Genomic DNA, 23371 nt, shown 5'->3' with positions numbered 1-23371 from the left:
GCATGATCTTCACACGAACTTAGATTCTATCCTCAAAACAGACGCGATATTTCTAGATTTTGCAAAAGCGTTCAGTAAGGTACCACACCAACGTCTACTACTAAAACTTTCTCTTGCTAACCTTCACCCCAACATTTTGCAATGGATTGAAGCGTTCTTGACAAACCGATCTCAGTTCGTTACAGTTAACAACCGCGCATCTAACCACCTACCAGTGACTTCCGGTGTACCGCAAGGATCTGTTCTTAGACACCTACTGTTGTTAACTTACATCAATGACCTACCCCTGCATGTGTCTTGCAATGTTCATTCGTTTGCAGACAACTGCATCATTTATCGAACAATTACTAACACATCTAATCAAGGCCTATTTCAGGAGGACATTAACTGTTTATAGCAATGGTGCGACCGTCGGTCAAAGGAACTTAATCCTAAGAAATGCAATTTGATGGCATTTTCTTATCGGCGCGACCCATTTCCTTACCAATACACAATAACATTCCCGTGTGTGCCGCGCAGTCTTACAAGTACCTAGGTGTTACTATATCTAACGGCTTATCCTGGCGCACACACGTCAGTAACATAATTTCATCTGCTAACAAATCACTGTGTTTTCTCAAGCGTAATCTAAAACATGCCCCTAAACCTGTTAAACTACTGGCCTACGAGTCAATAGTCCGACCGAAACTGGAATATGCATCCACCATATGGAATCCACACCAAACATATCTTATCAATGCACTCAAAGCCGTTCAAATCCGCCATATGGAATCCACACCAAACATATCTTATCAACGGACTCAAAACTGTTCAAAACCATGCCGCAAGGTTCATCCATTCTAATTATTCATATGATGAGCGCACATCTTACTTAAAGAAAGAATTGAATTTACTTCCCCTTTGTACGCACCGGCGCACTGGAACTCTTTCACTTTTACAAAAGTTTTATTGCACCTCGCTTAATCAACCACCCTATCTCCTCCCTGCAGCCCGAAAAACTCATTGTACACGGCACACTTTTCAAGTGGGCCGCCCACGCACCCGCACTGTTACCTTTTCCGCCTCATTCTTTTGCCATGCCGCTACAGATTGGAACAACCTGCCCCACCAAATCGCCGCCATCATTTGTACGTTCATTGAAAGTGTCACTGCGCACTTTTCACAATGAAAATGACTTAACAGGCTTATATGCTCATGCAATTTTAGTATGTATTATTTAGGTCTATGTATTTGCGCTGACGTGTGTAACACTTTAGCTCATGTAGTTTTTTGTTGTTGCTTGCGTGTTCAGTTGTGTATTATGCAAATTATGTACTAATGTATTCCCACCCCTCGTGTAATACCCCTATCAAGGGGTCTTTAAGGTAATAAAATGAAAAATGAAATGTAAGTGATGTGAAGCAGGTAATCTGAAACGACATCGTATGTGCCGATGGGAAAATCATCGCCACATACAATGCGTTTTAGCTAAAGTCACTTCTGCAGCTTCCTACGAAATGTTTGCTACAAATCCATGTTGTCTCTGTTGGCGACACCAGACTTCCATCGACATTGTGCAGAAATAAGCAAAATATATCGCTGCATAGCACAAGTACGACCCGCATACACAACTTTAACTAGTATGTCCCCTACAATATAGAATAAAGGCAGCAGCATAAATGGCTTGGCACTTTTTTAACAGTGGTCAAGACACAGATGTTGAAAGCATTAGTAATCATTTCTGCTTCAGCAATGCTGGCGTGACTAAGACGTGGGTGTGTAACTTGATCTATCGGTGCAGTGGTGATGCAGGAATGAACTCCAGTCATGCTCAATGCATCGTGCACATATTCAGTTTCTCGGCATGCGTGAAGTCCGGCCACTGTTAGCGCATGCAACAGAAGTGGTTTCCATTCTTGGGCAGCACACAAAAACGAAACACGAGAAAGAAGACAGGACAAGCACTGATCTAACACCTGAAAGCTTTTATTTGAATAAAAGGCTTACATACCCTCTAGTCATGAAATTCATGTGGAATACATGTAAAAACCGTCATACGCTCACGAGTGATCAATGAATAAGATCGCTTCGTTTGCCAGTTGTTTACTTACTTTGTTCGGCGCACTGCAGTAATCCATGTCTGTCGTCTGCTTTTATTGTACCATTTTGTTGTGACTCGGCAGAATTTCACTGGTGGCATCAATCCTTTCGTGTTTACATTGCTGTTGTGGCACTTAACAACACAACAATAATTTTCAGTCATCCGAAGAGGTGCTGTCACAAACAAGAGACGTTTCGCCGCCGCGCGAGCTTAGTGTGAGCAGGACCTTGAAGGGAAGTGGCAGAAATGTACACCCGTGGGAGGTGAAATCATTCCGCCAGGGGAGAAACGAGCGCTGGCATTTAGGATGAAACGTGGTGTGTGGACGTCTAATACACTCTAGACTGGGCCTGGCGGTTTGCATCCACGAAGACGCGGGACAGAGTGTGCTCACTGGGCTCACTCATAGACGCCTTGGCGCATGGCACTTTCTTGATACTTTGTTATTGACAGTGTTTGAAAATGCTTCGATTGAGGGACATGGAGATCACAGCAGAAGTAGCGGCCAAATGAAGACGCTGCCGAGGTTGATCACGCGAGCGCTGATGTTGCTCCACTTCGACTTCAACTGGGGCTGTACTGGCCCTTCTACGCCGCTACTGCAGCGCAAAAGGGGGCACCGGCCTATCGCTTGTGGGTTGTCTAGATTATGTTGAGGTTTCCGTGTTTCATCACACAGCTGCCAATAAAAAACAGGCTACACTGCTGCAGTACTTTCAGCCAAATAAATAAATACTTTGTGTGAGTCTTCAAGTGAGCATTTGGGGCGCGATCGGGGATTGTTGTTTGGAGCGTGCATTTTTTGGGACTGGTCCGTGTACACGAACAGCATCGATATGAAGTCCACATGTTTGAGCGACAGCGAAGGAGTCCCTAAAATGTCTCAGTTACACAATAAGGCGTGCCACTTGACTCCAGAAGATGCCGCACGAAAAAATAAGCCTTAGTACATACCATACTACATCAACGATTCGCTAAACGAACATAAGCCTTCTGCAAGTAAATATAACTTAGTGCCGTCAAGAATGACAAAACAACAACAAGCAACGATTGCTAACTAGCACTATGAGCTACTTCCACAGTGCACGCTGTTTCCCACATAGGTCCGGCAGTGCAGGCATGCTTGGCTCCGACAGAAAACTACGACGACACCAAAAGCGTTCGCCGAGCGTTTATAGAGCTTTAAGTGTACACGTTGTGCAGTTACTAAATGACGGTGTTCTAGCGGCGACCGCACCGAGTGACGATAGCAAAAGAGGTAAAAAAAAACACTTTGCATTTCACTGAGTCGGCTCGCGCAAGCACAGACATTGTTAGTTTCACTAGCTCAAACATACATTTGGATCTTTGTCAAGATTATTCATGTCAGTAACGACAAAAACAGAGAGGTAGACTACATATACCAATGCATACTTGTCTTAAAGTGCTTCCATGGGTGCCCTTGCGTACCTTGCTGCTTCACAGCCCTAATCTAGGCTTCAGGGCACTGTCGATCTCATTTCACCGAGGAAAATAGGAAAAACTGCATTGTCGTGCTGGGATAGTCACGGGAGGTGCAGCCATAAGTGACACATGATGTTGGCATCCCACCATAATGTTCGAAAGACGTTCCGTACGCGCGGCAGCGAGAATGGCGAGGCTGACAAGTGAAAGGAAGAACTTTATTGGAGGTCCGGTGAGGACGTGAACTCGTCGCGCACCTGGCTAGTCCCCCATGGAGACCGGCAGTCCTAGCCCACTGGCCCAGTCGTGGGCACGCCGGACAGCCAGGATTTGTTTGTCTAGAGTGAGGCTATGCAGAAACAAGTCCTTCTCCTTGCTGAAATTGGGGTGACCCGCACTCCTAGAGCATGTGAGCTAGAGTGGAGGTCTGCCCACAGGACGGGCAGGCATCATTGCGATATATGTTGGGGTAAACTTCCTGTGGAGCGGCCAGACACTGATATGTGCCGGTCTGTAAAAGTCTAAGAGAAACGGCTTGCACCCTATTTAACTGACCTGTGCAGCGCCTGCCACAGCCAGACTCGACTCACTCTGAGAGTCCAGTCTGGTCGTGCGACCCATGCGCCTGCCAAATCGCTTCGGTCCTCAGCCGCTAGGACGCTGTGCATGCATAGTTCGGCGTCGCAAAAGGTGGATTGCATGCGGCGCAACCAAACGCGTGCTCCGAACAACGATTCGTGATCTAGCCCTTGGTTCATTGATTGATTCGCAGAAGTTTTTGACCCATATTTTATGTGATTTTATGTATCGAATTCTAGCTCTATCGAACTATTTTGCAATCACCACGCTGTTCGATATATCGAGGCTTGACTGTATATTTTTTTGCACTCCAGAATATCTACAATTTACCTTGTATGCATATGATTGGCTGTGCTATAGGGTGATTGTAAACCATTCGGGAATGGCAGTCGGATTAATTCAGATCTCATGAACAATCAATGCCAGCTCACAAACTGTCGTAGTCTCAGTGATCAGGGTTATGATGAAAGTGAAAAAGAAAGAAAGAAAGAAAGAAAGCAATAAAACGAAAACATAAGGAACAAAGATGAATCCCAGCTTTGCAACGTCTAATGAGAACCGTACAGTACGGCAGAGCCAACGAGACTCGCCAAGTAAGGCAGTTCGTGAAGCAACTAGTGCTGCTTTTCCAAGACAGCCAAACAACATAATGGCGGCTGTCAGAGGCATGTTTCAATGTACAGTCAACCACAAAAGTTTACGGGACGCAAGATCTGCCGGGAAGCTGAATTCTCGCGAAGCGTGGTCACACAGCCTCGAATGAAATGTTCCAGCATGTAGTAGCCTTTGCCACCTATACAGTGATTCCTTAAATACAAAGTCTCGTGCCTTAATAGTGCAGGAATTTGCATTTGAAGGGGTAACTGTATCCCGTAAACTTTTGCTGTTGACTGTACAACTATGTTTCCATACAGTACTATTGACGAGCCAGCAGGCATGATGAAATTGAATTGACCAGACTTGCAACTCAGAACGAAGACTCAACTTGGTGGCAGGAATAGTGTTCACTTGGAACCAAGAAGTTGTGGGGGGGTGGGGAAAGTGGCAAGAAGCTTGTCACAACAGCGACCCCATGTAAGTGGGATCTGTAATTGCACATTGCACCACATACAAAGTCCACCTGGGCTACTCTGTGGCATATTATAGGAGGAGGCAGGAGCTGTGCGATGGTCATTACAGTGGTGAAAACTAGAGGGGACAACATGGGCAGCGCGTTTGAGGCAAAACAAAAAATTTCATTGCTATTGCAATTGTTCTGCAAAGGCTTTAAGCATCATAACGAAGAAATGAACATAGTCTGATGAGCCTAGCGGGACTTCCAGAAAGCTTAATTTTACACTGTGGCATCTGCAGCAAACTTAATACAAATGTACACACTTTGTGTCCTGTTTTACACAGTGCTGCGTGTGTTTAGTGAGGCATCATACATAGCAGAGTAGCAGAACAAAGGAGACGAAAGTGGGCTGCAGCTTGGAGAGTTGTGTGGGAAGCTGCCTGAGTGAACAGGTCAAGTTGTGTGCAACATGAGATTCCATGAAAAAGGAATGCAGCATGACAGTGTGTCTTAGGGGGAGGGGGCTAATGTTTTTCTTTTTTTCTGAGGGCTTTAAGCATGCTAGGAAGGACAAAAGGAGAGCTAAAAGCCTCGAAGGTTGTGCAACTCTGCTGGTGCATAATGATCTGACAAAGCTGTTGGCATGGTATTCATGAAGCTCTGCCTTCTCATAGATTTTGTGGTTTCATAAGAGTTTTTATAAAAAAACAAACATGGTGAATGCAAGTTGAATGTTGTTATTTTGGCAAATGGACTCTGAAAGCATGTGATGAGCAAAATATGGACCAGTGGTCTTGTGGAATGACGTGGTCGGGTAATGGGATGCACTGTAGTGGAGTGGGTGGTGCTGGAATAGTTGTTCTTGGGCTTGCAGGTGTGCTGCTGGTGGGTCCTCCGGGCACTGGCAAGACTCTGTTGGCTCGAGCTGTAGCTGGTGAGGCGAATGTGCCCTTCTTCCATGCGGCGGGCCCTGAATTCGACGAAATCTTGGTTGGCCAGGGCGCACGGAGGGTCAGGGATCTATTCAGTGAGTCCACATGTTTGATATGTATAAACATATTTTTCATAAAAATGGAGAAATGCCTGGAGAAAAGGCACAGGAGTGGCTTGAAACCCATGGTGACGTATTGTTGGCAACCTTGGTTTGACAGGTGACGGCTGTGTAGCACCTCATGCACCTGGGTGGTATAGAATGTACTGAAGAAATAACATCCAAGAGCAGCATCAGCATTCAAAATCTACAGTGTGTCTCTGTTAAGCTATCAATTTATCAATTGGTTTGGAAGCACAGAAAGCCATTCTGGTGTGGTGGTTGCATGTGTCGACCACCACGCCAGTTTTTTTCATAGAAACTAACTTCTATGCGTGAAGGAGTTAATTCACTATAAACCTTTCATGTTGCAATGTAAGATTATTTGAGTGATTCAGCACTTTATAATTGAGGAATCTAGTCTACTCGTATTCTCCACATTTCTGAACAAATCTTGATGGGTTGCCTGTGTTGGGTGCATCTCGTTAGCGACTTATGTAACAGCGCTAAAAAACAAGGAATGGACGACGATAGAGACCAAGTAAAAAGAGCACTGTTACAAAAGTTGTAATAAACCAACTAGCCCAGCAAGCAACCAATCTCATTAGCACCCTTTGCATCATGCTGTACAGGGACATGCATATTTCACTTAGCATGTTCGAAAAAAGGTTTTGCACTTACTGCTGCACTGTTCTTGTGAAAACTTAGCAGAAAGATTGCATTTTGGAGTCTGTGTCAATCAGTGTGCCACTTGCCACAGTTAATTACCTGGTTTTTAAGAAAAAATTGCTAAGTTGCCTTCCTTTATGGGGATATGAGCTACTGCTGCAACGGCATGAGCATAAACTTTTGTTGCTGCCAGCCAGCAGCTGCAGAAGGTACTACATCCAAGGTGCTGCGATTCAAGGTGCTACAGTTTCAAGCAAGCCACATACAGTTAAAGGCGCCCTTAACCATGTTTTATCGAAGTAGAGAAAGGCATTTGAAGTGAAAATAGGCCCTTTCAGACATACTTTGCCGTTAAAAGTACTTCAATGCATTCAGCAGAAGTGGAGTTATTGGCAGTAAAACACGGCTTCCGATGTGCACCCATTCCTTCTTCAATGCCTTGCACTGCGAAGGCTACGGCGCAGTGGGGCGTGCCCACAACGCTCCACCTTCTAAATGTCGCCGTGGCGCGCAGTTCAAATTTCATTTTGGATTTTAACGTAGACGTCACGACTTCCGCCTTTGGTGCCTACGACACGCTAAACATCAGCCAAATGTGGTTGTCCTCAGCAAGCCACATTGTGCTTAGCCAGTGGACTTGTGGTGGAAACCCAAGGTTGCTGCGTTATCTACGCTGTGTAACCAACCGCAGCTTCATGTCAGCTATCGACCAATAGCAGCTGTCTAAGGGAATTATGAAATAGTGTGTCTAAAAGAGAATGAGGACAGGATCTTTTGTTGAAAAGCGACTGTTTGAGAGAAAGGAGACTTTGTGATCCGCTTGCGAACTCCATGCATCGCATACAACAGCAAAACTTGGCTGAGAAGTTCACAGCAGCATATGCTACCCTGCGGAGTATGTTATTTCACCAAGCCTGAGGGGTGGTTCAGGGCCCCTTTAAACCTGGATATAACGAAATTGAAGAAAGTCCGCAATATTTCATTATATACAGCTTTTGTTACATGCAGTTTCACGTGAAAACCTACAAGTATCATGCAAAAACAAAAACAAAATGAGATAGATTTCACTTCAGGTGAACTCACCTCTCAAACATTTATTCAGGAGAAAAAAACTGCATGATTTTAGCTTGTTTCTTCCGCATGATCGATGATATTAAGTGGCGCTCCAAAGAAGCTAAATCATGCAATGTGGCTTCATCATCCTGTGTGCTGACGGAACGACGCAAGACATCCAACATGTCCGTCACCTCTTTCGCGCCAGGCACGGCAAAGAGTGGATCTGCCTCTGATGCACCTTCATCGTCACCATGATCTTGCATAATTTCAACAAGTGCTGCATCTTACATTTTTTCAGTAAATATGGCGCCACTGTCAGCATACAATAATACGCCAAGTTCAGCATCATCAGGCACTGCACCATTCGCACGTAGTGCATCCTCCACTTCTGTACATCAGGTGGGCTTTCAGGTTCCTCTTCAATGTCGCAGGTTCCATCTTGAAAGATCTTTATTTGGGCCTTGGTGAAGCAATTTGAAACTGTCTGAGCTCCAACTTCCTGCCATGACCCAGCAAGCATCTCGATTGTTTGATATATGTTTACGTTCGTCTGCTGTTCAAAACTGATGTCCAGAAAGATCTTATCTATTCCCTGACGGCAGTGGCAGCATTTGAAGCTGTTGATTCTTTTGTCCAATGGCTGCATCAGGTATGTGCACTTGGGAGGAAAATACATCAACTCGATGCTGGACATCTGACGGCCGTTGATGTGGTGCGTGGAGCAGTTGTTAAGCAGCAAGCAGATTTGGCAGCCTCGTCACTTGGTGTCTTCGTCGAACTTTTTCAACTTGTCAGAAAAGATCATCCACAACATTCACGCTTTAGAATTGGCCACACATAAGTGGCATTCGCTTTGATCCCTTGAAGCATCCAGGCTGGGCACTTTCCTGATAACTAATGGGATTTGTTTGTCACTGCCATCAGTGTTGACTTAAAGCAAAACCGTCATGCGGAGTTTGCTTTGCTTGCCATCGTGACGGTCTTCTCCTTTAAGCGCCAGTTTGCGATTTTCAACGTCTGATAAAACAGAACCGTCTCATCAGCATTGTAGACGTTACCCGCCTCGTAGCGGCTGAAAACGGCAGGCAGCTTCTCGGCAACCCACAATGCAGAAGCATCGCTGTCAGCAGAGGCAGACTCGCAGCTAATGTTTTTCCTGACCACTCTGTTTCGGCTCCTAAATCCTTGCAACCAGCCATTGCTAGCTTTTAAGTCTTCATGACCCATGATGCACGCAAAATCCTTTGCTTTCTACAGCAAGATTGCACCACTTATGGGCATGTATCGTGCCCGTGTTTCCAAAAACCACGGCTTTGTCCATATCGGCCCAAGTCGGCAACTTCGTCCTTTTTTTCATGAACTTGTGCCCGACTCCACTGCACTGCGAATGCTTTCTGTGGCCAATGGATTCCAGCGGTGTACAGTCACAATCTTGAGTGAACACAGGAGCTCATGCCACAGAGTACTCACAGAACACCCTGACGAGCAGCTAGCGCACTTTAGCAGTTTGTGAAGTTAGCAGACACGCACCTTCGTCGTCTACTACCGCCACCATTGCACATAATCTGTACAAATGACGCAGCGTGTGGTCTCATGCGCATGCTCATTTATTATGGCCTGGCAATGGGCTTTCACAGACGATGCTTGAGCGAGGTCGAGGAGTAGATCCACAAAGCCTACTAACTAATATAGTGCGCTAGCCGTTTGCCAGAGCGTTCTGCATGTACCGTCTGGCACACGCTCCCCTTTTCACTGTCTTAAAGATTGTGACTGTGCACCGCTGTCATCCGTTGGTCACAGCAGCAGCTCTGCAGACTCGACTCCAGGCTGGGATCCTGGAAACGGCAACGTACTAGTCGGCGTGAGCAAGCATCAATCTCACCGACGTGCCCTGTTGGGGAGAGCCGCAGTAGCTATTGGTGAATGCCAGCTCTTCCCAGCCTATAAAGGTTGTGAGCCAGACACATGCAGCCGCTGAAGTTGCTGCACCGAAGTGGCCACGGACATCTCTATCGCCTGGGGTGGCTTGACCGTAGTCCGGGGCAGCAGTGCGAACAGTGTGCAAGTAACAGCAAACTACGGGTGACTCCGCTCATTCTGCGTACGCTCAATGCACTCGAAAAACACTGAAGTAGTGCAAGGGAGAGGAATTCTGCATGCACATCGCCCATGTGGTACATTGTTTAACTCGGCTAGCAAAAGATCAGGTGACCACTCAGATGCTAAGTTCACGTGAACAAAGCTCACTTTCTTGAGTCGAACAAGTAATTCCAATTTGTGCGAGGCTAACTAGAATGAAGAAAGCAAAGTGCAACACCTCAACGCCACAGTCCATGAGATTGTGTCCTTCCACGTGCGACAGGCAGCTTCTTAATGCCTTAGGCCTAATGAATCGCTACTCTGACAACAACTGGCATCCAAAAACAACACCTAAAATGGGCGTGAAACAGGCAGTAGTGAGGAGACGTCAGCTCTGTGAGGTGCTTGGTCCTACACCACTTGGTGCACACAGCATCCGAGTTGACGGTGGCCACCATCCCAGACGGTGCCGGTGTGCGTGGTGCCAGGCCACAATACCAGACAGACCGTAGCAGCACCCGTGACCCGCGGCCACCCGGCTCCCACAGCCGCAACTACCAGAGTTAAGAAAGATAGAAGAGGCCATCTAAATAAGAAATTCGGACCACACACACGGCTTCCATGCTCACTCACTTTAGGGTCGCCATTGCACCGCAGGTGCTAGGCCTCGCTTTCCCAGGTTGCAGACCACGTGGCTCTCGTACCGACGAACATTCCTCAAAATACATGTGAAAGGCTTAGCAAGGTCAAACACGTCATAGCCACCGTCTCCTTGCTCAAGAAAGCATGCTGCCGACGCTAGCGATCATAATTTATGCTAGGCCTACGCATCGGTTCAAACAAAGGTTGTCTCGAACTGAGCAAAACTGTCAAAGCTATCGTTCGATGCCCCAAGAGTTCCACATTGAGCAGCCAGATGTAGGGTCTCGCCCATGCCCTTGGGACAAAAAAACGACAACACAGTAGTGCAAACAATCAAAAGGGCATTTATTGCACCTTTCATATACTAATGTCTGCAAGCCGAATTGCTATCCACAGAACATGCCGATGGGCGTGCGGCAAATCTAAGAAGTCTCACTCACCGTGACTGCATATTGAGCGAATATGTTCGCCGATACTGGACACCATTGCCTGGTCGTTCGCATGTGCAGTCATGCAAAGGTAGCACGTTCAAATGATTGTGTTCATCCATTCTGGTGTCCTTCTCCTAGGCCTCACGAGACGGTCTCTTAGAAGCATGGATTGGCGCATGCGCGAAACTTCCGTGCTGCTCACCGACCAAGACCCAAAGAGGGAGATCCCGCTCCTATTTGCGCCCCAGTAACCCTGCTGTTAGGTAGTGTTAGCAGCAGGCATGTACCCAAGGGGGGGCCCACATTCCTAAAGCGGCTACAAATGAATCTTGAGACTTGGCGACTATTCGACAGTTAACATTTTGCTGCATTTTTTATGCCTTTTGGATGGTGGTAGTTATCGGGATCTCCTGGGGTGTGAAGGCCAGTTTTCTCATCGAGTCGCTGCCCGTGCATTTAACTCAAGGTGCGTTCAGTTGCGCCACCACGTATTGCAACGGTCACGCGCATCCCTCTTGCTTTGTTAGTTCAACCTTCTTTGCTTAGGCTGGTCCAGGAACCAGGAAAGGAATTCAGTTTGTAGTCAGCTGGTCTGTATGCTCGTGGAACGAGTTGCGGCCGGAGAAAACACCAATTGCGTTTAACTTTTACTTTTGCTTCATTATTACCTCGAGTGGCGGACCACTGCGACGCTGGCAGATCCTCAGAACCATATACCCGTGATATCGGTTAGATAAGGTGCAAAATCATGCGAAACAGGGTCCATCATCAAACCCTGCAAAAACCGTTAAACCCACAAGAAATATGAATGTCACTGGTTACCTTGTCTGGTTTCTCCCTAATTGTACAGCAATTTTCGTGCAAAATTGGCACCTGGAAACAAGAGTCGCAAAGAGTTGAGAAATTAAGGGAAGGAGCCGAGGCAACAGACAAACAAGAAGGAAAAGCAAAAATTAACAAATATAACCGTTGTTTGTGAAAAATTTATGGATCAACATCATTTTATCTATTAAGGAAGTAGAGAAAACGCCGCCAAAACTGGAGAATGATTCTGTGTGTATTGAATGACGCTTGTACAGTTATCAGTAGATCCGCGTGACAAAGACACTTATCTGCTGTGCTTATGTAGCTGTTTTTTAACCTTCCGCCGTGGGCGCAGTACGTCTAGAACCGTGGCGTCCTTCACACTACGCAGTTGTACAGGAATGGCAGCCACGCATCGTTACGCAACTTCCCAAATAACAATACGAGTCGGTTTTGGCACTTTACTTGGTAAGCTGAAACCGAGAGATCCAAAAGAACTATAATTGTTCCGCAAATATGTATTTCTCTACAATTCTTTCAGAGCTAATTCAGAAAAACGCAACTAGAAAGCTTTATTTTACACTTTCGCTTGTTTACTTGATCTTGGCAGTGTTCTTCCTGCGCTTCTTTCCTGCACGAGTCCATGTGACGTGGTTCCTTGTTTGCCAAGTAAAGGAGAGGTGTATCTCGCAGGAGTACCTGTGAGATACACCTGGTTATTTTGATCACTGAACTGTTTATGGGTCATAGTGAGATAACATGTTTCAGCAATTTAAATGTTCTTCACTCAACTGCCGAGTTTCAGCAGTCCAATAGTGCTTGTAATTAGGAGATGCACTTATTCACTCTTTGTAGTTGCATCTGTGCCGACACCTTGTTGTTATTTACTCTGAAACACAGCTGTAATTGTTTCTTTTTTTCCAGGTACAGCGAAGATGCGAGCCCCTTGCGTGGTGTTCATTGACGAAATAGACTCAGTGGGAGCCAAGAGAACCAACTCTGTGCTGCATCCATATGCAAATCAGACGATCAACCAGTTGTTGACTGAAATGGATGGGTATGATATCTCCTGTTCATGTGCTGCTTCATTAGACAAAATGTGTTGGATGTGTATTTATTTGAGCAAATCTACGAAGCTATGGCATTATGTTATATTTGTTCCAGTTCTACTTCACGTTAAGAAAAAAGAACTCATTGAAATAACCCTGACAACGATGCAGGCACTCGAAACATTTCATTTTCATTCGACTCCGCGCCACCTACACTTTCAAGTTTCAGTAGTTGTCGCGTAGTGGCGCACGGGTTTTGCTGCCTCGCAAAGCTTGCGCAAACTGCAAGTTGCAGATAATTCAACATCCACATCATGTCGCGTGATACCCAAACAGTCCACGCCACTTGACCCAAAAGCAGCTGCAGCAGCAAATTTGCTGCTCTGTCTTGGCTCGGTACTGCCGTCTGTCGGGCGCCGTTTTACTCACCGACGGCAGCAAAAGGCGGTGATGGAATATGCAACATCACCACTCCCCCGGTTGGGTGGTGGGGGATTTGAATTTCGACAAAGGTATTTGGGCCCTTCAGATGCAATTTTCTCATAAACTAAGTCTTTTCTTGGCACGAAACAAGTGTTGCGAGGTTTCTGGAATGGTATCTAAACAGTCCACATCGACTTACTGTTCGTCTTTAGTGTCCCTTTAAAGAACCCCAGGTGGTCAAAATTAATCCGTAGTTAGCCACAATAGTGTGCTTCATAATCCGATTGTGGTTTTGGCGTGTACAGTCCCATAATTCAAGTAAAATTTAACATTTCTGCCCGATGCGATTTGCCGTGAGAGGCAATGATTACTAACCTTCTCGGAGAGTATGGACAATGGTGCACAATTATGCCTCAAGCAAACACGTCTCGCTGTGTGTTCTGTGTACTCTGAAGACAAACTGCAGTGATGCACGCAAGGTAGCATTTACCATCAACTCACCGCTCTCGTATTGCACTAAATGCTAAATAAATTGAACATTTGCCATCAACATCACTGCTAATTATCGTCAATAAAAGCAAACAGCACAGAAAGCTTTGCTTACGTCAGTTCCCACAGTGCGTGGAATCTACATAACTTTTTCTTCTTCCTTTCTTTTGTTTCGTAGTTTCAGGCAAAATGAAGGAGTGATCGTCCTTGGTGCTACCAACCGTAGGGATGACCTTGACAAGTGAGTACTTGTTCGTAAGCCTGGTGCTGTGTGTGTTTCTTTTCATATTTATTTTTACTTTGCCTTTTTGTTTTCTGTGTGCTGATATGGCTAAAAGCTTGTTGCATGTGTAGTATTTTGACAGACGATACATTTTACGCTTCCCACAAATTCATAGTACCATCCATCATCTAGAGTGGGTGAATAAAATTTATTTCGGACACCAAGCTGTTGATGCCCGAAGGTAGGCGGCCACCCTGTTTCAGGTAGCCATGGGCCTGTGCTGATAGCCTGGCCCTATTCACCAGCCGTAGCTGGTCCTCAGGTCTTGGGCTTGTCAGCTGGGCCTCCCACTCGTCTTCTGTTGGTGCTTGGATCTGCGGGTTCTTTTTGCATTAAATTTATCTCAGTTGCATTTATTTTGATGGCAAGGGGTTCTTTTCTCATGGCCGTCTCAAAAGCATAGTGGTCTAGCTGTCCAGTGTTGCTTTGCAAAAGCACCATGCTCTGCACTAATCTAATAAATCTTTTGTTGACGAAAGCACTAGCAATGAATCCGAAAATGATGCTAGCTTGGTAGTGAAGCTGACACCAACTAGCCCGGAACATCCTCACACAACTGTCTGTTAGTTTGATTGCAAATGGCGAGCCTTTTTATCACTTTTCTAAGCTTTTGCATGAACACATGATTTACTTCTGGTGCAGTATTCTTCATTCCCGGTGTGGTAACAGTAGGTGGACATGAGTGAACGTCAAGGACGTTACTATGCAAGATGTATGAAATGTTTCCCAAAATGGCAATGTGGAGCCAATACCAGCATGGTGTTCTGAAGTAACAAAAATTACTTTCTACGAGCCACTGACTTTTTTTTGTATTTATATCACTTGAAAATGATCAAGAAAATCTGCGAACACAAGAACTATGTGGGGATGTGTAGTTTGGAGAAGCCTGCATACTCTGAAGTAGCTGGCTTAAAGGGGCCCTGGACCACTTTTTATCGAAGTTGAGAAATGCATTGGAAGTTATAATGGACTATTTCAGAAATACCTTGTCACAAAATGTACTCCAATGCATTCAGCAGAAGCAGAGTTATTGACATTCAAAGGTCGCCTATGATCCTCTTGGCGATGCTCCCGCTCCTTTCAATGCCTTGCACTGCGAAGGCTACGGAGAAGCAGGCTGTGCGCACAACTCTCGGATTTGATTTTGGATGCTCATATAGACGCCACTATGTCTGACTTTGACGCCTATGACTTGCCAAATGCGGTTGTCCTCAGTGTCTGTCTGTCTGTCTGTCTGTCTGTCTGTCTGTCTGTCTGTCTGTCTGTCTGTCTGTCTGTCTGTCTGTCTGTCTGTCTGTCTGTCTGTGTCTGTCTGTCTGTCTGTCTGTCTGTCTGTCTGTCTGTCTCTCTCTCTCTCTCTCTCTCTCTCTTTCTCTCTTTCTTTCTTTCTTTCTTTCTTCATTCATTCATTCATTCATTCATTCATTCATTCATTCATTCATTCATTTGTTTCCATTGCTAAAATACAATGACGGGGGCTAAGATAAAAGCTGCAATGAGGCAGCTTGAGGTGCCCTTAGCCCCCGTGTTACATGGTGGCAGTGAGTAGCGCAATCAACCGTACGCCAAGAAGATTACACATAAATATTAATTACAGTTGTCAATCAATTCAAGAGAATATTCTATAACGGAACAAACAATAAAAGGAACAAGGACAAATAAAAGCGATGCAGATAGTACGCACCACCACATTACACACACTTGGCAATACGTAAATAAAAGTGAAAATCGCATTCACTTGACAATGCATAATTAAAGGTGAAAAGATATGTTGGTGGATTAATATTAGAATAATTAAGAGAAAGAAAAGGACGAGCAAAAATTATGTCATTACAAACGTTTAACAAGACACACGTGAATACAGGTGAAAAAGAAATTACGCTTGATTCATTATGTAGGAGAAGGTTCTGATAAGTAACGACAGTTCTGACCGTGTTATGTTAATGATGTCAATGCCAGCGTCATATAATGAATTAAGCAGTCTGGGTAATTTATTTTTCGTCATTTGCAAACCGTAGTTGGTTCTTGAAGGGGGTATAGACCAATATTCTTTGTGACGGGTAATATAGGTAGCTGTATTTCTTTGCGAACAAGCGATTCAATTAATTACGCTGTTTTCAGAGTTTGAGTTTGAGTGCCATATACGAAGGAGGGAGCGATTGTATAGGATGTAGATTGTAGGTATGTTGTATTGTTTAAAGAGGTGCTCACTGTGACTGTGATATGGCACGTTTGCAATGATACGTACAATCTTTTTCTGTTGCAAGTGTATTTTCCTGAGGTTAGTTTCAGTTGTTGTGCCTCACACAAGGTGTCTATAATTAATGTGTGATGCAAATAATGAGTGGTAAATTAATATTTTTACGGATGTTGGTAGACGATATCTGTTCTTGTTTAGCATTCCTGTGATAGGGTTAAGCTTTTGTACTACAGAGTCTACTTGTCGATCCCAGTTTAGCGTACTAGAGAAGTATGTACCCAATACTTCAATTTCACTTACTATTTCTATGCTCCCATTGTTCATCTCTAAAGTGTGGCTTTGTGGATTCTTTGTGCCTTACACATAAAAGATTACGGTTTTTGTCTTATTTGAATTTAATTTTAGATAATTTTCTATAGACCATGAGAATATGTTCTGGAGAAACTCGTTTGCGCTGTTTATTAAACTAGTATAAGATGCCGATGAAATAAACACACTGGTATCGTCTGCATATATGATAAATTTTGCCTTAGAATAGATCAGAACAATAGCGTTTATATATAAGTTAAAAAGCAGCGGACCAAGAATGCTTCCTTGTGGGGCTCCTGTTTTTATTTCTCCAGAAAACGATTTAAAGTTATTTATGTGCACATATTGCAGTCTTTTTTCTAAATATGACTTAATTAACTGCAATGGGAGGCCCCTGTTACCATACGTATCAAGCTTTGTTAATAATAGGTTATGGTTAATATGATCGAAGGCCTGAGTAAAGTCTATAAATATACCTATTGTCAGTTGCTTCCTTTCAAAATTTTGCAGTATATGGTCTTTCTGGTGTAGTAGTGCTAACTGTGTTGATTTGTTTTTTTTAAAGCCATAGTGAGCTTTCGTGACAACGCGATATTTTTCAGAGAAGGATGTTAACTGGATCAATATTATTTTTTCAAGTCCCTTAGAAAAGTGCAGTGAAATTAATATGGGGCGATAATATTGAATATTGAGCCTGTCTACCTTCTTATATATTGGAATGACTTTAGCAACCTTCATTTTTGATGGAAAGATGCCTTCAGCAATAGAGGTATTACAGATATGAACTAGAATGGGGGCTATATTGTGTACGACATATTTTATGGGTTTTATCTGCAGGTCGTCTGAATCACAACTTTTAGAGTTTTTCATTGCCATAAATACAGAGCAGACCTCGCCAACAATAGTTGGATGGAAAAAGATTGTGTTTGAGTTTCCGGGTAGGTAGAGAGTGTTTTTCGGGCGTGTATGCGCTTGTCTTTCTCTGTTCAGGAAGTATTCGTTAAAGGCATTCATCATGTCTGTTTCGGACAGTAAACGACCTTCTAGGCTAATTTTTTCAATAGGTTCTGCGCGTTGTTTCCGCTCTAATATATTATCAAGGTTCCTCCACAGTTTTTCTGAGTTTCCATCACACAATAAAAAAGATTGTAGATAATAGTTATCTCTGGTTTTCCTTATTTCCTTGTTTAGACTGTTCCTGTAAACTTTAAATTCTTTAAGATAAGCAATTTCGCGAGTTTTAATGAATCTGGCATACAACTTTTCGCATTTTTTTTACTTCCTTTAATAGTTCTCTTGTAATCCATGGTTTTCTGCCCGACTTGGGTTTATATTGTTTGACGGTGAAGTGTTTCTTATACACAACTAAGAATTTTTAAATGAAGATATTGTAGGCTCTTTCTGCATTATATTCCTCAAGTACGTCCTCCCAACTTACTAGTTGTATTCTGTTTGAAACGCTGCCATTGTACGCTCATTGATGTTCTGAAATACCCTAGTTATATTTTTTTTAACCTTTTTCAATTAGCGCTCGATAAAAATGCACATTGGATTATGATCACCAATTGGGCTGCTTAAAACAGCGCTTTTCACATATGAAGGCTCCTAATTTGTAATAACATGGTCTCCGAGGACATTGTGATTCTAGTACTCGATTCTATAACATTTATACAACCGTTCGACAAAATTGTAGTTAATAAGTCATGCTGTCTAGCACTACATGCACTCATGTCAATGTTATAATCGCCGCCAAGGATCACTTTTTGCTTGTTTTCGCATGCATACGCCAACAGATGATCTACAAAAGTGAGGAACTCCTGCACGATATTGTCTGGTGGACAATAGCACACACCAAATATAACACCATCAGCTTGAATGCACAATGACTCGACATTATGCATTATTGTTGTAAAGCCTTCCAATATGTCACAGGGTATGGAATTTTTCACCAGCAAAGAGACACCACCGCCACGTCGAGTTGTTCTGTTCAAGCAAAGTGTTTTCTTTTGCGGTAGTCGAAAGAATACTAACATCATTTAAGTACCAGGTTTCACATAACATAATGACATCACAGAGGTAATTTATGTCATCGAAAAAGGTTTCTAGTTCACCAAGTTTGTTACAAGCAGATTGTACATTCATATTGACACGTGTACTTATCTTTATCGGGCAACCACGTTTCGCTGCTTAACAACTGTAATCGCACAGCGAGGGACGCGCCTGCATGTATCCGACGTTTCTGGAAAGTTATCGACGCTTCTATCCGCGTGTCTGTTGTCGCCGAACCTTGTGTTATCAGATTTCATCGCGTGACACGAATGGTGTAGAACTTTGTGGAAGACACGCGGGTCCCATCAGGTAATCTGGAACATTCGATGACTGATCTATAAAAGCCGACGCGCTTGACCCGCTGATCAGTTTTCCGACGATCGCCGACCGTGTTCGCCGCTATCGTTGTGTTATAAGTGTAGCCTGTTTTTGTGGGCACAGGTTCGCCCAATAAAAGCTAGTTTTGTATTCCACCATATTGCTTCTTTCTTCACCGTCACTACCACGTGACAATATGTAAACAGCTCACGCCTTTAACTGCAGCAAAAAAAGAAAACCATTTTTGTTTATCGATAAGACCGAGCTGCTCCATTGGAATTAAATCAGTAACACCAAAAACGAAGACTCCGGTGCTGATGGCCTGGAGTTCATTCACGTCTTTCACTACCGTCGCTGGTTCACCATTCGGTTTGTGCATCAGCACCTTGTAATTTGAATGCCAAACAAACTGATAGTCTGCTTTCTTCACCCATTCTGTAGTGGCAGCAAGAAGCTTTCTGGTTCGTGAGCTACGCTGCCTAGCAAACCACAGCCACATGAAGCTGCGGTACATGTGCTTTGTTCACAACAGGGCTTGAGGGCACACTTGCGCTCCAGTCTTGCCATGCTACGTGGTGCGGACTAGCTTTGTCCTGCACCAGCTTGACCGGTGGATAGTAGCTGCATGTAACTTGCACATTTTGAACTGTTGCCAATAGTTCAATGCAAAGTGAAGTCTGCCAAAGCATCTAGCCCAAAGCAGCCAGGAGTGAGCGTGCGTTGGCAAGTTTGTGTAGTTCGAGTTTATAGTTAAGGAAGTACGTAATTTATATTGGAATTCGAAAGCAGATTTTTGCTTACTTCAGCCTGTTTTTTAAAATGTGTCAATATAAATACACGCCATAAGATTAGAAGTACACTGATCCAAACACCCTTCTTGATCGATGTCAGCTGTTGGTGAATAGCAGCTGCACATGGGAATATGCTATATGAAGAAATATAGCACTAGTAAAGACCAAGGAGAAGGCTTCTCTTAAAAAAAGTGTGAGAAAAAGATGACTTTGTGCTCCACTTTTGAGGTGCTCCACGTGCCGTGCACGACTGCTAATTTGGCTGAGGTATTCACAGCAGTGTATGCTATCTGGAGACTGTTTTTTTCGCCAAGCCAAAGTGGGCAACAGAATGATGAAGTTCCTTGGAATCCTTATCTGCATGGGAATTTTTAATGTTCCCTGCTTACATCTTTACTGGAATGTGAGAAAAGTGCCTTTTCAAGGTTCCTGCAATGTCCTTGTCAAGTGAATCCAATTGTATGGATTGTGTGTGGCGCCAGATTCAGATAAGCACACTTGTTTTGTTTTGTTTTTATTTGGACATTTCAAGAAATGGCCATGAATACTGGGCCTACTCTTCGTGCTGCACTAAAATTTTCGATCCTCACATAGCAGGGCAGAAATATATGGTAGGGAAATAATACTCTAAAGACAAGTGCTTGTTTGTGTATATCATATGGTCTCATAAATTTTAAAGGAAGAACTTGTTTCTTGTTTAATAGATCTGATGCGAGTACAATCAAATGTGATGGAGTCCATCTCAAATCACGTTGACTACAGCAACGTAGGAATGTGATGACTTTGTGACTTTCATAAAACTGATTGGACAAAGGCATTATTTAATACACTGTTATGTCTGGGTATTGGATAACCGTGCAGTAGATTCAATATTGTGTAAGCTATTGCAGAATGACATGTCACTTAATGGATTGCAATACCTCATTGAGTGTTTTTTTTTTTTTTAAGGTTTGTAGTTGGGCAACACCATACTGTTTTAGTGGCAACAGTTGGTACAGAAATGCAATCAAACGACACATTAATTGCTAGTAAGTTGGCACATTCACTGACATATTCCTCGTTGTAGAAGAGCACTGTGGAGTTCGTTACCTCGTTTAACGAGCATGTTTTAGTTAATGCAGTTAGAATCATTCATTAGGCTATGCAGTATTGTGCCAACACTCTTAGGCACAATACTGCAGGTATTGTTAAAAATGGCAAGTTAAAATTTTTGGGACCTTAGATTTCCGCTTCTTGCATTTTCATGGAAATGATTTGCTGGAAATACATGAGCAGGAATTTTGTTTGTTACTGGGGCAATTTCTCTCAAATTCAAAGCATTCTGTCCTCATTACCTTCTTGTCCTTGTTTTGCATAGTGTGCTGACCATGACTGCTATATTAGTATATATCATGAAAAAAGCAGCATGACAGATATAACATGACGGAGAGAACAACAACAGGACAGTGCCTGTCTTGTTCTATCCTTTGTGTGTATGTGCGTAACCATGCTTTGACTAATATGTAAGCCTCACTGCTGACTGTAGCTAAGGTTGTTTCAGTAGAGGTCTAAATGAAATGATGAGAGGCACAGGATAAGTTCGGCTGATGCAGGGCAGGGCCAATTAAGAAGCCTTGCTCCTACAGTGGAACATTGCTGCTGATGATGATTCTGAAATATTGCCCAGGGCACTGCTGCGACCTGGCCGCTTTGATGTCGAAGTCCAGGTACCTGTGCCAGACCTGGCGGGTCGCAAGGAGATTCTGCAGCTCTACCTCGGCAAGGTCAAGGTTGCTTCGGATGTGTCACTCGACGTTCTTGCACGTGGCACAACAGGCTTCACTGGCGCTGACCTGGAGAATGTAGTCAACCAGGCAGCACTGAGAGCAGCCATTGATGCGGCGCCAGCTGTATCCATGCGCTACTTAGAAAGTGCGCGAGACAAGGTCCTCATGGGTGAGCTTTCTGGAGAACTTGATGGCTCTGTTCCATGATGCCTTAAAAAAGTTTCGCCAGAAAGGTGAAGTATCGATTGCGATAGCAAATTACCAGGCACAGCCATACGAAGTAAGGATAGCACTTTCATCGGCTGTATCAACTTCTAAAGATTCTCTTGCTAACTAAATTACGAAGCACGGTGTCAGTGCAAGCAGCAAACGTGAAAACATCACACTCAATGACCACGGACACTCACTTTCGAAATGCTGGTGTGAGCAAGCGCAGCATCCGCAGCGAGTGAGGTGACCTTTGTGCTGTGTGTCGCTTCAACTCAGTGCCGAGGACATGCAGCACGCACAGAGCTATAAGCCGTTAATGCAGCTAGACACGGCCGCGTGACCATGTGCAGCCATAGCTTACGCAGTTGCAGCCTGAGTAGAACGTCGCCCCCATCTCTCCCCTCCCCCCAGTGCCTTACAATGTTGGGTGCCTCGTGCGTGATGAAACACAGTGCACTTCCTCCCTGCTCTTGTCCCTTTCCGCAGGCGAGATTGAGCTGCGATCGTCAGCTCCTCTTACACACTTTCACTCGCATATACAGTGAAACTTCTTTAAACCGTAGTTGGTCGTAGCTCAGAAAAAGTACTGCTTTACCGAAATAGCATGAGATCGCCCATTTACCTGTTTAAAACGGAACTCAGAGAGAGTGCGATGAAAGGGGAAAAAGACGCAGTATTTATTCACTTCGCGCGACAAAAGTTTTTTTTTTTTTTGTTTGATGCCACTGCGGCCTAGCAGCGACGACAGCAGCCTCAATCCAATGAAGCTGCAAGCCAGCTTCTCAACCAGCTCCATCTTCTCGGCACTTGTACGGCAGATTCCTCGTTGGCATTGCATGTTCTCTGTGCACGCGGGCGGTAGCGCTGCAGAAGTTGCGGGGTGCCTTTTTCATTGTGGGGTGCTGTTCTCGTTGTGACGATTGCATTCATGAGGCTGACTTAACGCGCAGCTTCTGCCACTGTTGGGCCTGAATCGCCCGTGCTGTTGCTTTCCGTGTCTTCCTCATCACTGTCTCTAGTTGACACTTCAGCAACAATAGAGGCAACTATGCAAAAAGTCTAACCTCATAGCCAACATCTCTTCGTGGTTGCAGCAGCGCTGTCGAGCAACTTCTTCGCATTCCAAATGCCACACACCGTAGTCAACAGTAGATCCCTGTTGTGTGCCAGTGCCGACTTCGTGTCATGTTCGATAGCACAAACAATGTCTAATTTTTCTTCTATGCTGAGCACCCGGCGCATTTTATATCAGAGTTTCGGCATGATGCGAGTTCTCGCTTGCACGATGCCATAACACTCTCTGGCACGGCGTCGAAGTGATGTTGATGTGGCTTAACGCACAAACGCACAGGGCGCTTGGAGGCCGTTGCTCTGATCTCTGGGGCTTGTTGTTCTGCCAGGCCGCCCCATGAAAACGACGCACTGCCATGTTTGCACTACAGAAAGTGGAAACACTGCGTATTAACTGATACACAATAAGCTGGTACAATTTATGCGGATACAAAACACATTATGTTCAATGGCCGCTGAGTCGGAGATTTGACTTCACTACTTTTAAAACGAAACTACTGTTTAAGCAGGTACATTTTAATGAGGTTTTACTGTACAGCATAGGGC

At 44.3% G+C, this 23371-nt stretch overlaps 1 protein-coding gene across 5 annotated transcripts in view; it reads left to right on the top strand.

Annotated features, from left to right (window-relative positions):
- YME1L (ATP-dependent zinc metalloprotease YME1L) overlaps positions 1 to 23371 on the top strand; it is a 185911-nt gene that overhangs the window by 98259 nt on the left and 64281 nt on the right. For all 5 annotated transcript variants that reach the window (XM_065440431.2, XM_065440432.1, XM_065440433.1 and 2 more), the window contains exons 10-13: positions 6031 to 6183; positions 12792 to 12924; positions 14007 to 14069; positions 21445 to 21713. In XM_065440431.2, coding sequence (XP_065296503.1) covers positions 6031 to 6183; positions 12792 to 12924; positions 14007 to 14069; positions 21445 to 21713 — 618 coding nt within the window. The remainder of the gene's footprint in view (positions 1 to 6030; positions 6184 to 12791; positions 12925 to 14006; positions 14070 to 21444; positions 21714 to 23371) is intronic.

Source organism: Dermacentor albipictus, chromosome 4, assembly GCF_038994185.2.
Source record: "Dermacentor albipictus isolate Rhodes 1998 colony chromosome 4, USDA_Dalb.pri_finalv2, whole genome shotgun sequence".
Lineage (NCBI taxonomy): Eukaryota > Metazoa > Arthropoda > Arachnida > Ixodida > Ixodidae > Dermacentor > Dermacentor albipictus.
Note: the sequence above shows the minus strand (reverse complement) of the source record. Positions and strands in the feature narration are given on the sequence as shown.